At 36.4% G+C, this 13,658-nt stretch overlaps 1 protein-coding gene across 1 annotated transcript in view; it reads left to right on the top strand.

Annotated features, from left to right (window-relative positions):
- LOC121315727 (sodium/potassium/calcium exchanger 3-like) overlaps positions 1-13,658 on the top strand; it is a 142,044-nt gene that overhangs the window by 121,113 nt on the left and 7,273 nt on the right. Inside the window, exons 7-11 of the mRNA XM_041250074.1 lie at positions 7,042-7,116; positions 10,034-10,059; positions 10,767-10,820; positions 11,137-11,264; positions 13,029-13,189. Coding sequence (XP_041106008.1) covers positions 7,042-7,116; positions 10,034-10,059; positions 10,767-10,820; positions 11,137-11,264; positions 13,029-13,189 — 444 coding nt within the window. The remainder of the gene's footprint in view (positions 1-7,041; positions 7,117-10,033; positions 10,060-10,766; positions 10,821-11,136; positions 11,265-13,028; positions 13,190-13,658) is intronic.

Raw genomic sequence — 13,658 nt, forward strand, 5'->3', positions numbered from 1 at the left:
TTCATGTCTTTAAAAAAAAAAAAAACAAGTTGACAGTTTTGAGAAAGAGGCTTTTTCTCTGACTTGTTCAACAATAACGCTGAGCTTGGCAGGAATAAGCTGTTTTTTTTTTTTCAGTGCTGTTTCAGCTAATACTTGTGACAGCTGATATATCTGAACACTGTGGTCCCCAGTCCTGCTTTAACAATAGACATCACAAGAGCCACCAAGAGAATGCGACTCCTCAGTTAAAAACTAATTGAATTAGCATATTACCAAGCTCAGAAGAAATCTTATGCACCTTGTTCTGTTATTTTACAGCAAAATATTCCCAAATTTAACCACCTAAATATGACACAATTGACACAAAGACACCTTAATAAAGTAAGGCTCCAGGAGGTGTTGTTGCAATATCAAACTCTGGAAATCGAAAATGTCATAATGCCTGACATTAATGAAGACCCATCAAGAGTCATGCCATGTATTCTGTTGTTACTGAAATACATTGCATCACTAGTATGCTGTTGGTTTATCGGTTTCTTTCCAAATTTTCTACAACACACCAAAACCTTTTTTTTTTCTACTTCTGTGGGATACAACAACATGTTGTGGGGTGTTTATGCCTGGTCAAGCAGACAAGATCTGGTGATATGGATTTCACATTTTACTTTGTTAACTGAGAGCTCTATATTCCGGTCAGAAATATTTACATCAAACCCAAGGTCTTTAACACTTTATGAATAGACTTATAATAAGATTCCAATACAATTATTCACAGCCCCTTCATTGTAATGTTTCTTATAAAGATATACCACTTGTTAAAATAGTTGTTATTTGGAGTGAGGTTACCAATTTTAGAAAACAAAAAATGCCTCAATTTTATTTGGGTAATCCCTTGGCAACTGTGCTAAACCCTGCTGGAATAAACCAATACATTTTCAGAATCCAACTGGATTGCATGAACTCATTTTATTGGTAATCCCAGGATACCCCAGTTCTTTAAAATGCCCTGAAAACCCAGCTGTGGTGAATACTGGCAGTGTACAGGTTGATTTCATTGAGCCCATATTATCTTATAAGTTTTACCATACAATCTATGACTGGTAATTTTGAATTTAAAGAGGAAGAGGTATGTGGTAGCGACAGTGGCTGAATGTGAGTGCATATATTTCTGAACTACACCTAGATAATACAAAAAAAAGAAATACATTCATTAAGAACTGTAAAAACTATTCTTCTTGTTATGTTTGCCTTTTGGGTTTTAAAGAATGACACTTTAAAGGAACCACTTATTTGAAGTAGAATCTTTAAGCAATTGAAGTAACAGATAAAACTGTCCCATGCTTTCCCTGGGATAATCATGTGGGAATATTTGTGGATAAAGACAGGGTTGATTGAAAGGGATGTGATACTGTTTGTAAACTAGCTGGTTCATTATCTGTTACTTCCAAAGCAATCATTCTGTTCTGACTGCCCTAATTATTTAGACATAGCCTAATGTTTTATCTAAAAAAAAAATAAATAAAACAAAGTGAGGATTAAATCACAGAATGAATTTACTATCAAGCTGCTGTGTTAATAATATTTCTATCCAGTGTGCTTTTTAAAGCCTCATATTTCAGTGTAATCAATTTACACACTGACTGCCTTGGGGCTCTGACTCATAGATCATTCTCTGTTTACACTTTTTAATAGTATCAGTGCTGCCATCCATCAAATGCATTTCTGTTGCTTAATTTATTTATTGTGAATATCATAACAGGAATATTGTGGAAATTCAATTTTGTTTTATTTTAATCTGAAATAAAATAGCACCCATGTCAAGGTCAATGTTTAGTTTTCTTCATGACTGTCCAAACCAGACTCTGCATGAGTTTATCTAGTTTAGACTTAACATACATCTGTGTTACTGCTTTTATACAGCATGTTTTTATGTGAAGGACTGTGACTGGGTGTCCCCGCACCTGTGTTTATTTGTATTATTATTATTATTATTATTATTATTATTATTATTATTATTATTATTATTTATTATTTAAATGTACTGTTCTGTGTTTGTTTTATTGTTATAATTTAATGTAGTTTGGCAGAGACAATGTTTGTTTCTCGTCTCTGCCAGACTACATCTCGTGAGATTGCGTGGTTGGCATCTTGACAGCTATTGACAGATTGGCTGTCGACCGCGCATATGAGAAAAGCCATGCAGAATGTGGTTGAGGGAAGCTAGGTAATTGATGGCCAGTTAATCCCTCGACCACAATATAAAAACCAGCAGCTTTAGCTGCCCGGGGTTGGGTGTTCAGGGAGTAAGAACGAGCGAGACGAGAGAGAGGAGTTTAAAGAAATAACAATCTCTACATGTGCTGGTCCTAAACTGGCATGATACTTGTTCAGAAGGGTTTGTTTGTTTGTCTGTTTTTTTAGCCACCTTGCCGTTTTGTTTTCTGTATCAGTGCTTCGTTCTGTGTATTTAATAAATGCGCGACCAGCACTTCAACCCGCAGTATTAGCATCTGTCTCTTCCTGGTCTGACATCACCACCAAGCCATCCTGTCCAGAAGGACTTACTGGATTTAAACATTAGGCTTGTAAAATACTCAACATTAATGAAATTTGGCCAGTTCTTCTAGAATTTGACTCGACAGATTGTATTTATCTTTCCCACCATGTTGGTAACACATTATTACTGCTAAGTGGTATATTTCAAATATTCATCTGGTTGCCTCTATGCTAGTTTATTGCCATCACAAAAGCCAAAATCTCAGGTTGTTAGTTTTATATATTAAACCAGTCCTTATAAGAGGGTGTGTGGTCCAGTGGTTAAAGAAAGGGAATTGTAACTAGGAGGAACCTGGTTCAAATCCCAGTTCACTGACTCACTGTGTGACCCTGAGCAAGTCACTTAACCTCCTTGTGCTCTGTCTTTCAGGTGAGACATTGTTGTAAGTGACTCTGCAGCTGATGCATAGCTCACACAACATATAGTAACATAGCCTCTCTCTGCCCAGCTCGAGGCATCTAGTAACCTGAGAGCCTTATAGTGAGGGAGCACTCTGCTCAGCTCATTTGCCCCTTTAATTAACATACGCAGAACTGCACATTTCAAGCAGTTTGGTGCACTTCTATTCATACAGAATAACTCAAATCAAAACAAAACCTAACTCCTATTGGAGTGCTAAACTAAACTTTTCTTCCGTTCCAGCTATATTGAACGGCTAAGCCATTTACCGATTTCAGAAGCACTTTTTCACACACAGTTTACAAGTTAAATAACACTAAGGGTCACAGATTACCTTTTCTTTATCCCACACATGACTTTGACCTTCACACAGACCCCAACCAAACATTTTTGACCTGTTTTAAAACCTGCCTGCTAATTAAATTTTCTAAACCAATCAAACAAGTAATCAATTAAACCTGTGGCTGTGCAAAACAGCAACAAAACCCACATTTATTTGGTATAAATTAACCCCATCTCTGCCAACCACCACCAATACATCATCCCAGCTTGCTTTACAGACAGGGCTCTGCCTGCAAAAAGATTGTATTGTATGTGAAATCAGCACTGTATGTGATATTGACATTTGTACCTGGACCCAAGAGCAGAGAGAAAGTTTAATGACGGAGCTAACACAAAAGAGGAAAGCATTTTGAGCTGGGTATGCATATTACTTCAGATTTAGTGCATACAGTAGTTAGTACTTGTTATGAGCAGACATACCAGATGTAAAAGGTGCTGAGTCATGGCTACTATTCTAAAAGCCTCTAATAATAGATTTTTTTTCTAGATGGGGCAATTACTGGAATAAAAGGATGTTTTGGTTCCACAGTAACATTACAGTGCAAGAGAAGAACACAGACTCTGGGCCTTACATACTCTTATACCAAGATTACTAATTTTCGTACTGTTTCTGTAATTCTGGGTGGTATTTTATTCAGGGTATTTTCATACCAGTTTAGCTCCATTTACTGAAGGCATTTAGCAGAGGATATAACACCCATGTTAGCCTTAGAAGTCATAATAGAATTGGTGCAAACAGTAACCAACAGGGTCTGAAACGCCTGTTTAATGGCTTGACTAGAGTTGGCCGATTTTAAATCAGGTCGATTTCATGATTTAAATCATTGTTTCATTTACTACCTATTTTATATAGTTTATCAAGGAAAATACATGAAAAGTATTTTTTAAAAATCTTTTATTAACACAAACATCTTAAACTCTTACTATCTATAAACTAAAACTCTTGGGGCTGTATTCTGATCACAGCGCCAATGTGAGTGCAAGCACGAACGGCTTTATTTATGATGGAGTAATTTAGTTTGGTATGTTACTATTCACAAATCACCTTTTCCAACATCGTTAAATTTACAGTTTGGAGATACTGTAGAGCTACAAATTTGTTTTAAAAAATCAATTAAAATTTAAAAAAAAAATCAGATTTTTTTCTTTTTCTTTTTTTAAATAAAAAAAATCACCAACACTGGGCTTGACTGTATTGTGCCTGACCTTGACTGATATACTTCATTCACAAGCAACTGTGGTTATATTAAAGTGTGCTGAGCAATCAATTTTATAAGGCTATGGATCTTGGTGCCTTTTGCTGTAGATCCTGTGTCCTGATTTCAGCTACGTGTAGACCATTGGTGTGATTGAACTAATAACTTTAGTTTGGTTGTGATTGAAACAATGTATTTTAAAAAGTCTATTACAAATTCAGTCTCTTTTGAGTGACTAAATGCCAAGACACAGCCTGTAATAGGATAGGTAATAAGAGGTCAGTAAAATATATGGAATAAGTGGGTGAAAATATATATTAATATTATTTGTTTATTTAGCAGACACCTTTATCCAAGGCAGCTTACAGATTATAGGGTGTGTGAACTATGCATCAGCTGCAGAGTCATTTACAACAATGTCTCAACTGAAAGATGAAGCACAAGGAGGTTAAGTGACTTGCTCAGGGTCACACAGTGAGTGAGCTGGGATTTGAACCCGGGACCACCTGGTTCCTTATCTTTAACCTTCTCTTTAACCCCTGGAACACACAGCCTTCTGTATATGTACCATATTTACACAATACTGGACTCCTGCTACAGAGGATTGCTAGATTGCTGTGGTTAGAGGGACAGATGACACATCAAAATATAAAGCTGTTTTCTCTGCCAATCTGTCAATAAGGACCAGGGAGGTTAATGAACTCCCAGCCCAAGTTCCTGTGTCTGCGATCTGCTCGTTATTTATTTAACCAGGAGATTCACCCATTGAGACGAGGCCTCGTTTACAAGGGGGGCCTGGAAAACAATACAATAAAGGCAGTTACAAAGTACAAATAACACAATATAAACGTGCGGTTCAAACTTAATCAGCGAACATACAGAGATCAAAGAATAAAATACATATCTGTTTGTTTATGTGGACTGAAGGAGATGCATTGGCAGGAGGTTCTAAGCAAAATCTTTAAAACCAGAGAAAGAAAGATTATCAAATTCTGCTACGGTAGTTGATATTTAGAAGATCATTCTTTCCATACCTGTTCGGACCCTTGGAACAGCCAAATGAACAGACTCCTGAGAACGTAGACAATGCCAGTCCTTTCTACCATAACTAGGTACCAAGCCTTTAAAAACATTAAATACAAACAATACCAATGAAAAAGGCTCTGATTAAGTGAGAGCCAAACTAGTTTTATGTACATACTGTATGACAATGATGTGTCACTCTAGAGCAACACAAATGATACAGTATATCTAATTTATACAGTGACTGTTTACAAGCAAACTGGTAAATATTATCACCTTGGCTTCAGTCGTCTCAAACAATGCATGCCCTTTCACTGTAAATTGAACATTATTCACTCTGTTGTGCCGCAGTAGAAATGTGGAACTTTCTATTGTGCTATTCAGATTTTATTTTAAGCAATTCAATTAACTCAGTCTCGGCCATAAGGTGTCAATATACCTAGGGGCTGATTTTGTTGTGAAGTATACACATGATAATGTATAATGGAAACCATCTTCAAAACTGCATTTCAATAAGCCTTTCCATGTTAATGTTAAATGAATGCAGAATAAAATAAGATTTTTCAGTTTATGTGCCAAGCCCAATTTGGCCCCACAGTTCAACTGTGTTTGTCTGGCATTAATTCACAGTTGCAGATTTGCTGTAGACACCTTCAATCTCTGTGAAAAAGGCCATACATGATATCTATTTTAATGAGTACTAGTTTGTAGTAATTATTATTATCCATTAGTTTGAGATGTTAATGGAGTCCCAGAGGACAGTATACATACAACATTCTAAACACTAGATAATTAGAATGGCATTACACAATACAGGTACAGAAGTACTTCATGCTTTTTACAGCGTCTACTCACACCCTGATTGTGTCGGGATTATGATTTTAAAGTAAGCTTGGTGACCCTAGGGTACCCATGTGTCACATGCAAATGCATGCCCTTTCCAAAGTGATTTATAGGTGCAATGTTGGCCTGTCCTTGTTACATTATTATTTAGGCAGGCTTAGCAACAGGGGGTTACAAGAGCAGGAGACAAACCAAATAAATACACAGAATAATCAATGGAATATAAATTGTATAATGGTGTGGCTGGGAGCTGGTACAGTATATACTCGCAGGATGTGCTTCTCAGGTGGGAAGTCAGGGTTGCTGCAGTGGGCAGTGGTTGGGATCTACAGGAATAATACACAGTAGTTATCATCTGTTATGTTGTGTTGCTGTATTCTATGAGTCCTATGATTTTCTCAATTAAGTTATCCATTATGGGAGTTGTTGACTAGCAAAAATTGACCATTTCGCTGACACAGAATCTTAACCTATGGCCATATCACTGATACATGCCAAATACTTTGAGATGCTCTGCTGACAGTTGGTACACATCTGCTCTCTAGGATTCTTTCAGTCAGGTTCCATTGTCGGTGTTAGCCACAGCTTAACCTATTCACTTCTGTGTTGTTCTAAGGTTGAGTTTTTGACGGTATTGATTGAAACCAGTGCAATACATGACTGTAACAGGGACTGAATTCCTCTGCTCTTTCATTACAGGCTGTTCATTTGTCCTGCTGGACCCTTCTTCGGGACTCATCTTACTATACTCTGTCAGTTGTGGCTCTTATTGTGGTAAGATTTATTTTTCATACTCATGTAAGTATCATGTATTGCTAGCAGTATTTCTTGCTTTGGATCATTTGCCAAATCCAGCCCAACCACAACTGTAACAAGGCTAGAGTGGGTCTGTGGGAGTGCTCTTAAGGACACTAGTGCTGCCCCCTGTGGGTGAGAAGATAGATATATATATATACTTGTATTCTTGTTATAAGGTGGAGCACAATTTGCCTGGCCTCGACTGCAGTGTTATAAAGGAGGAGCACTGTAGATACAAAAAAAAAGGGTTCTTCATCATTGAAATAAGCATTCACATTTACAGCTATCAGCAGTGCGACAAACAGGCTGATTCAGCTGAGAACAAATATGCATAATTCACCCGCTGAATTGCAGCAATATTGTGATGGAAGTGTTGGTGTGTTGACACTGATTTTCTGCTGTTTTAACAGGATTTTATGACTTGCTACTAATTAGCTAGGTACTGAAAAGAGGGAGGAGGACTTTCTGCAATATGGTGGATTTCTTTATTTCTTCATTCATTTTGTTAAACATTTGAAACACTGAACAATCTTTTGTATTAGTAACTATATTGATATGAAAGTAGCCTTTTCAGAACGGATTGTCAGTTACTGACTAGGAAGCAGAGTAAGAAGCTTAAAATGTCATTTAAGTGCTTTATTTTTACCATCCCTTGTTATGATGATTCAATCATTTGGAGTGGTTCTTATTAAACCTACTCAAATACGGTGTTTTTCATTTCAAATGCCAGCGTGCTTTCTCCTGCTTCTCTGAAGAGCCATATTTTCAATTTCCATGATTTTGATAAACTTGCACACCTGCTATCTACACCCTCAATCTGGCAAATAATACAAGGATGCAGCACAGTAATACAATACTCATATTGTTGTGGTTTTAATGTCTTTAATCATACTATAAATGGAAAAAGGCTACATTTAAGTTACTATTGAAACTGTAACTGTAGCAAACACACAGATTTAAACGTTGTGGAAAACCTGGGTTAACGTTGTGCTTGTTTTTGTTTTATTTTAAACTCAATGCATTCGTGCAGCTCGCTCAAGCATTCAGCCTCCTTTTGGCTTGAAAAAAAAAAAGTGCTTTGTAAAATGTTCCTTGCAAAATTGCATGTACTTGCTTTGAAATCTGCCTCACCTCTGTCTGGATACATTTTTTGGTACAGTCATGTTGCCTTCTTCATGACCAGCACGTCAGTTATAGGTGTGCCTGTCTGGTTGCTTTGTGATTGCCTTGATTGCATAGAAAGTGAGGTGTTTGGTTGATCGGTCAGTTCGGAAGTTTGGTGTTCGTAACTATAGATAATAATACATGGCAGGAGATTCAATTTGCATAAGAAACCAGTCATCTAAGGCCCAGGCCTGTTACACAAAACTGCAGGAGTTTCACATTTTTATCATCTTATTTCTATGTAAATCCTTTTTTTTTTGTGAACAATTACTTTTATTAATTTTCCTTTCTTTTCCCCACCCCATGGGAAAAGGGAAATGGGAGAGACAATACAGATAGAAAATTAAAAAAATCACAACAATACAGAAATACAACATAATATCAAGATAAAAACATGAATATTACAACAAGATGAAAGAAACTATTAAAACTAAAATATCAAAGAAAGAATATACCTCAATTAATTGAATGAAAGTTATCCTAGGGGAAAATGTCATAATATGCACTTGATCTTACTCAAACAACTGTGCCTCTTTATCGGGCACAGTTGTTTGTAGTATGCTTACCATTTCAACAGTGTATATTAATGTGATACTTTATAAAAGTTTACCATAATAAGAGCATAGCAAAGTGTAATAAAGCATAGTGAAAGCATGGTAAAGCATAGGTAAGTATTGTAAAGAACTGCAAGGTACAGTATAGTGAAGCATATTAATAAACATGGGAAAGCAGGGTTAATTCTATTGAATAATGAAATTAAGAAACCCTTATCCCAGTTACACATGACATCAGATATATTGGTTGGTATTTATGTAGACAGTTTATTTAGAAAAAATGAAATCTCTTAATTACCACTCAGAATTATTGAAAAGCCATTACTGAAATGGAAAAGCTTGCCATTCTTGTTCCTGGGTCGAGGGAGTGCATACTGTACCAATCCAAAACCTTCTCTGTCAGGATGTGCAAACCAGTAACAATCTAAATCACATATTGTGCTGGGGTACTCATATTGAGATGCACAGTACGTCCCCAGATACAACAGAGAATACAAATCTTTTAGATTTTTTTTTTTTCAATTAGCAGAAAGTACAGTAGGAGGCTTTGAAATAGTAAACACCAATAGCAGCTTTTCTAATTGAGGTCTGTGATTGGGATAAGCTTAGAGGATCTCGTGTGGTAGTGTTTCATATGCTGTCAGGTTTTAACATCAAACCATTGATGATGAAATCATTTTTAAGTAGACAGCCTTTTACTGAGACCTGCTTGCTTATTCAAAGAATGGAAGAAAGGCTTATCAGATACTGGTGCCCACTCCACCACATTGTAAGCTCTCTGTGCTGCAAACACAAGGCCTCTTTCGCCATCTTGTGGTAATTTATTGCAACATCAGGCCTATAAGACAAAGAGAACTTGAATCCACTTGAGGTCCGGTACTGTGTTATGCTGTTACAGTGCTGCACTACATGATTGTGACCTCAGTTAAGTCGGTTTAAATATTATATCAATAGTAGCCCTTGTAAAAGTTTACTACAAAAAGCAAAGTGTAGTAAAGCGTGGTAAAGTCCTGGTAAAGCATAGGGAAGGAATGGTAGATTTAATGAACTATGCGAAAAGACATGAGAGTCGGACATGTTTCGGCTCAAACAGTGACTAACCCAGATATCATTACCTTTTATAATCCCAGTTTCTTTTTTTTCTCTTTTTTTTTTTTTTTTTTTTTTTTTTGCAGTTTATTCATGATGAGAAAGTGTCCTGGTGAGTCTTGGTGTGAAACCTTTTCATGTACAAGGCCGTTGTCAGACTGCTCAAGTCACACCCGCATTTAGTTCTCCAAACCCTCTGTCCCTCTAATATACACTGTATCCTGAAAAACAAAATATAATGACTGCAGCATGTACTGCTTTTCTAGCTTCTTCAGCGCTATAACAAATGTAGTTTGTGAAAAGCCTTCCAGTTTCTTTGGATAATAATGACTATTGTATCCAATGGGCACAGAACAGCTGTATTGAAAATATATGCATGTGTTGTAATCCATTAAAAAAAAATAGCCCAACAGTGTTGACATGGGAAGGGAGATTACTTGCAATACAGCAATATTTTTTTGCCTTCTGGCAAATCCTTGCAATCTATTGTGACTTGGCAATCCCTCTCGTGGCCACACGTGTAGTGACTACCGCACGCGATGTGTCTCTTCTCAGTGTGCTGTAGTTGTTTTGTGTTTCTTATTATTACAGTTGTAAAGTGATCAGCCTTTTTTACTCAGAAATATATATATATATTTTAAAAACCTGCTGGTATAATATGAAGCTATATTATTCATGCTTGTTGGAAATGTGTGTGTGTATATATAATATATATATATATATATATATATATATATATATATATATATATATATATATATATATATATATATATATATAAAAAATGTATATTTTTAACTATTTCATTTTCTTTGACAGGTGGGAATCATTGGTGCTTGTCCTTATGTACCTGGTGTACATAGTGATCATGAAGTAAGTTGAGGGAACTTCAGTCCAGCCACAGTGAAAATGATGGAAAACTGAATAATTCCAGAATGCATTCACTATCTGCTGTAGGTCTGAAATGTGCAGTTTTGAAACAAACACATGTTATAGCAAATATGTATTTAGAATTTTTTTTTTTTTTTTTAATTATGTCTGGTACTGTTCAAGGAAAAAAATATCTATTTTAAGTAGTGAAATAACCAAGTAAAATGTTTTTAATTGTAGGGGGTCATGTATGTTTGTGACTCTATTATTATTATTTTTTTTTCTTTTGTTGTAAAGGCTTTTTATTATTCTGTTTCAGGTTCAACTACAGGGCGCTGCGTTATTTTGATCGCAGGAAGAAGAGTACAATAAACATGACCAATGGGACGACGAGCAACACGGAAATAGACAGCAATTGTGAGGCCACTGTGGTGTTACTCAAGAAAGGTACTTTTTTACATTTAGGGAACGTGTTTACTGTATATAGGTGCATTATTATTAAATTACCAGCTCTTGTCAGCACCCAAGTGGCTTTAAATTGTGTACTGGCACTTGTATAATTAGGAAGGGGCTATGACAAAAGAATATCTGAAATTAACAAACATGGGTATCAACAAAGGTGATGCCATTGTGTTGTATTTCATTAGGTTAGTGAAACGGCTTTACTTGATGCATTCATCTGGAGAGAGCAATACTGGTACATTGTTACTTGAGTACTTGAATACTGAAATGTTGCCTTTGTAAACCTGTAATAACGTCCCATTTCAAAGACAGGTAAATCAAAGGGTAAGGAAAAAGTCTGTTTTCATGTTTCACTAGATTTCATAACCCCCACATGATTTCTGAGTTTGCCTGTAAAGCGACTCAGAGAAAAAAAAAAAAAAAAAAAAAACACCTAGTGTAGTTGTCTCTTTACTTTGACGTTACCGAATGCTACCTATAACAGTAGGTATCCAACTCTTCAGCCTATAGTGTTTATATGCTGTAAACAAATGGAATTGATTAGACTGTGGTGGAATCTGGCTTGGTAAGCCACCAAGGGTCCCTGCTGAATTCACAACTGGGATTTTTGTAGAAATTATACACAGACATCTTTCTGTCAACAGTCATGTGTGGCAGCCACCTAACATTCGTTTTCAGAATGCAAAAACTTTGTCTGAATCACTGACAGTGTCAATGTTCTTTTAAAAAAGTTAAAAAGGTAGTCTATGTGATTCCTTAGTTACAGCAAAACTTGTATATGATATTTCTAACACCCTATATAAAGGTTGTTTAATTTATTAGTTGTGAGTTTGAAAAAGGTTCCTAGTTGTATACTCATCTTTAATGAAGCACTGGACTTAAATTTTTTTTTTGGCATGGCTTAAAAACAACAGAACTTTATCTTTTGTGTTTTGAGATGACAGAATAAGACATGCATGACTACGGCCTGTGCACCATTCTCTGTTGCTTCTTTTACTTAGATTACGGTAACAAGGGCAATTTCAAATGAAAGCCGTTCAAATGGTGCCACGACAAAACCATTAAAACAAAAATTCTGCCCATCTTAGGGAAGCCTTATAATGTGGGGCAGTTCTTTTATTTATTTTGTGAGTGACTCGCTGGATTGAGTTGAGTAGACTCCCTGTGAGGGAAGCTACATTTCATACAGCTGGGAGGATATTATATGCATGTGTATTTTTAGTCTGTATAAAATAATTTACAGTGAAAGACCTTGGGCCAGATTTACTGTAATAACATAGTGTTCATTTTCCTACCTAGTAAGAAAAAGCGTGTATGTAAATAGAAGGCCTCTAAGAAACACCATGAGGTCTGCTTTATGATAAAGCAAATTCTGTTTTAACAAGCAATTCTATTAGGCATACCAGAAATCATTTCACAATAAAAGAAGGGCTGTAGTGAATTACAAGGTTAGTATTTGCATGAAAGTTCTGACATTATAAATCATCTGAGTGGAGCTTTAGTGCAAATTATAATCATGAGTTAACCACAGCAGGCCTGTTTATTGTTATTTTAAATATCTGAAATGACTTGAAATTAGTAGATTTTTATCATTTCAAAAACACATTGAAACATCAAAAGCATTAACTCTCTACTCTCTCCTCCCTGCTTTAGTTGTGTTTTATTTCCATTTCCATTTAACCTTAAAGGACACATGATTAAATTGTGTGCGCTTTGTGAAAATAATGTTTATGATGTTTCTCTGTCTAGCAAATTTCCATCGCAAGGCCTCGGTCCTGATGGTGGATGAGCTGCTGTCCGCCTACCCTCACCAGCTCACTTTCTCCGATGCCAGCCTCAGGATCATGATCACCAGCCACTTTCCCCCCAGAACCAGGCTCACCATGGCCAGCCGCATGCTCATCACTGAGGTACTTTTAATCCAGTGTCTGCTGGGGGCCTACAGTATGCAGAATGAGGTTTCAGGCCAGTTCTCTGTGGACAGAAGTCTACATTGCAAGCAACACAATGACACTGGCACTAATGCGTGACTTCAAGGGCAATCTCTTAGGAAGGCAAAGGATTGCAGACAAGGCAGTGTGGGGTGGCACCTGTTGCTGCTTCCTTTGTTGAACCTGCTACATGGTCTTCCATCATCGACTCAGAGCTGCCTTTCACAAGAACTACATACAAACTATACAAACATGAATACTTCCAAGTACTGTATTCAACCTTAACCTTAGCAATAACCATTTAGTGAATCACATTTTATACAGAAGTGTACCTTTCTACCCCCTGTAGAATATTGCATTCATAATCCTGCCTCAAAGTATTTTATTAAGCAACACATTATGTTTTTGGTATTGTTTTTGGTACAAGGAACAGTATGTTGTAATATAC

Source organism: Polyodon spathula, chromosome 5 (assembly GCF_017654505.1).
Source record: "Polyodon spathula isolate WHYD16114869_AA chromosome 5, ASM1765450v1, whole genome shotgun sequence".
Lineage (NCBI taxonomy): Eukaryota > Metazoa > Chordata > Actinopteri > Acipenseriformes > Polyodontidae > Polyodon > Polyodon spathula.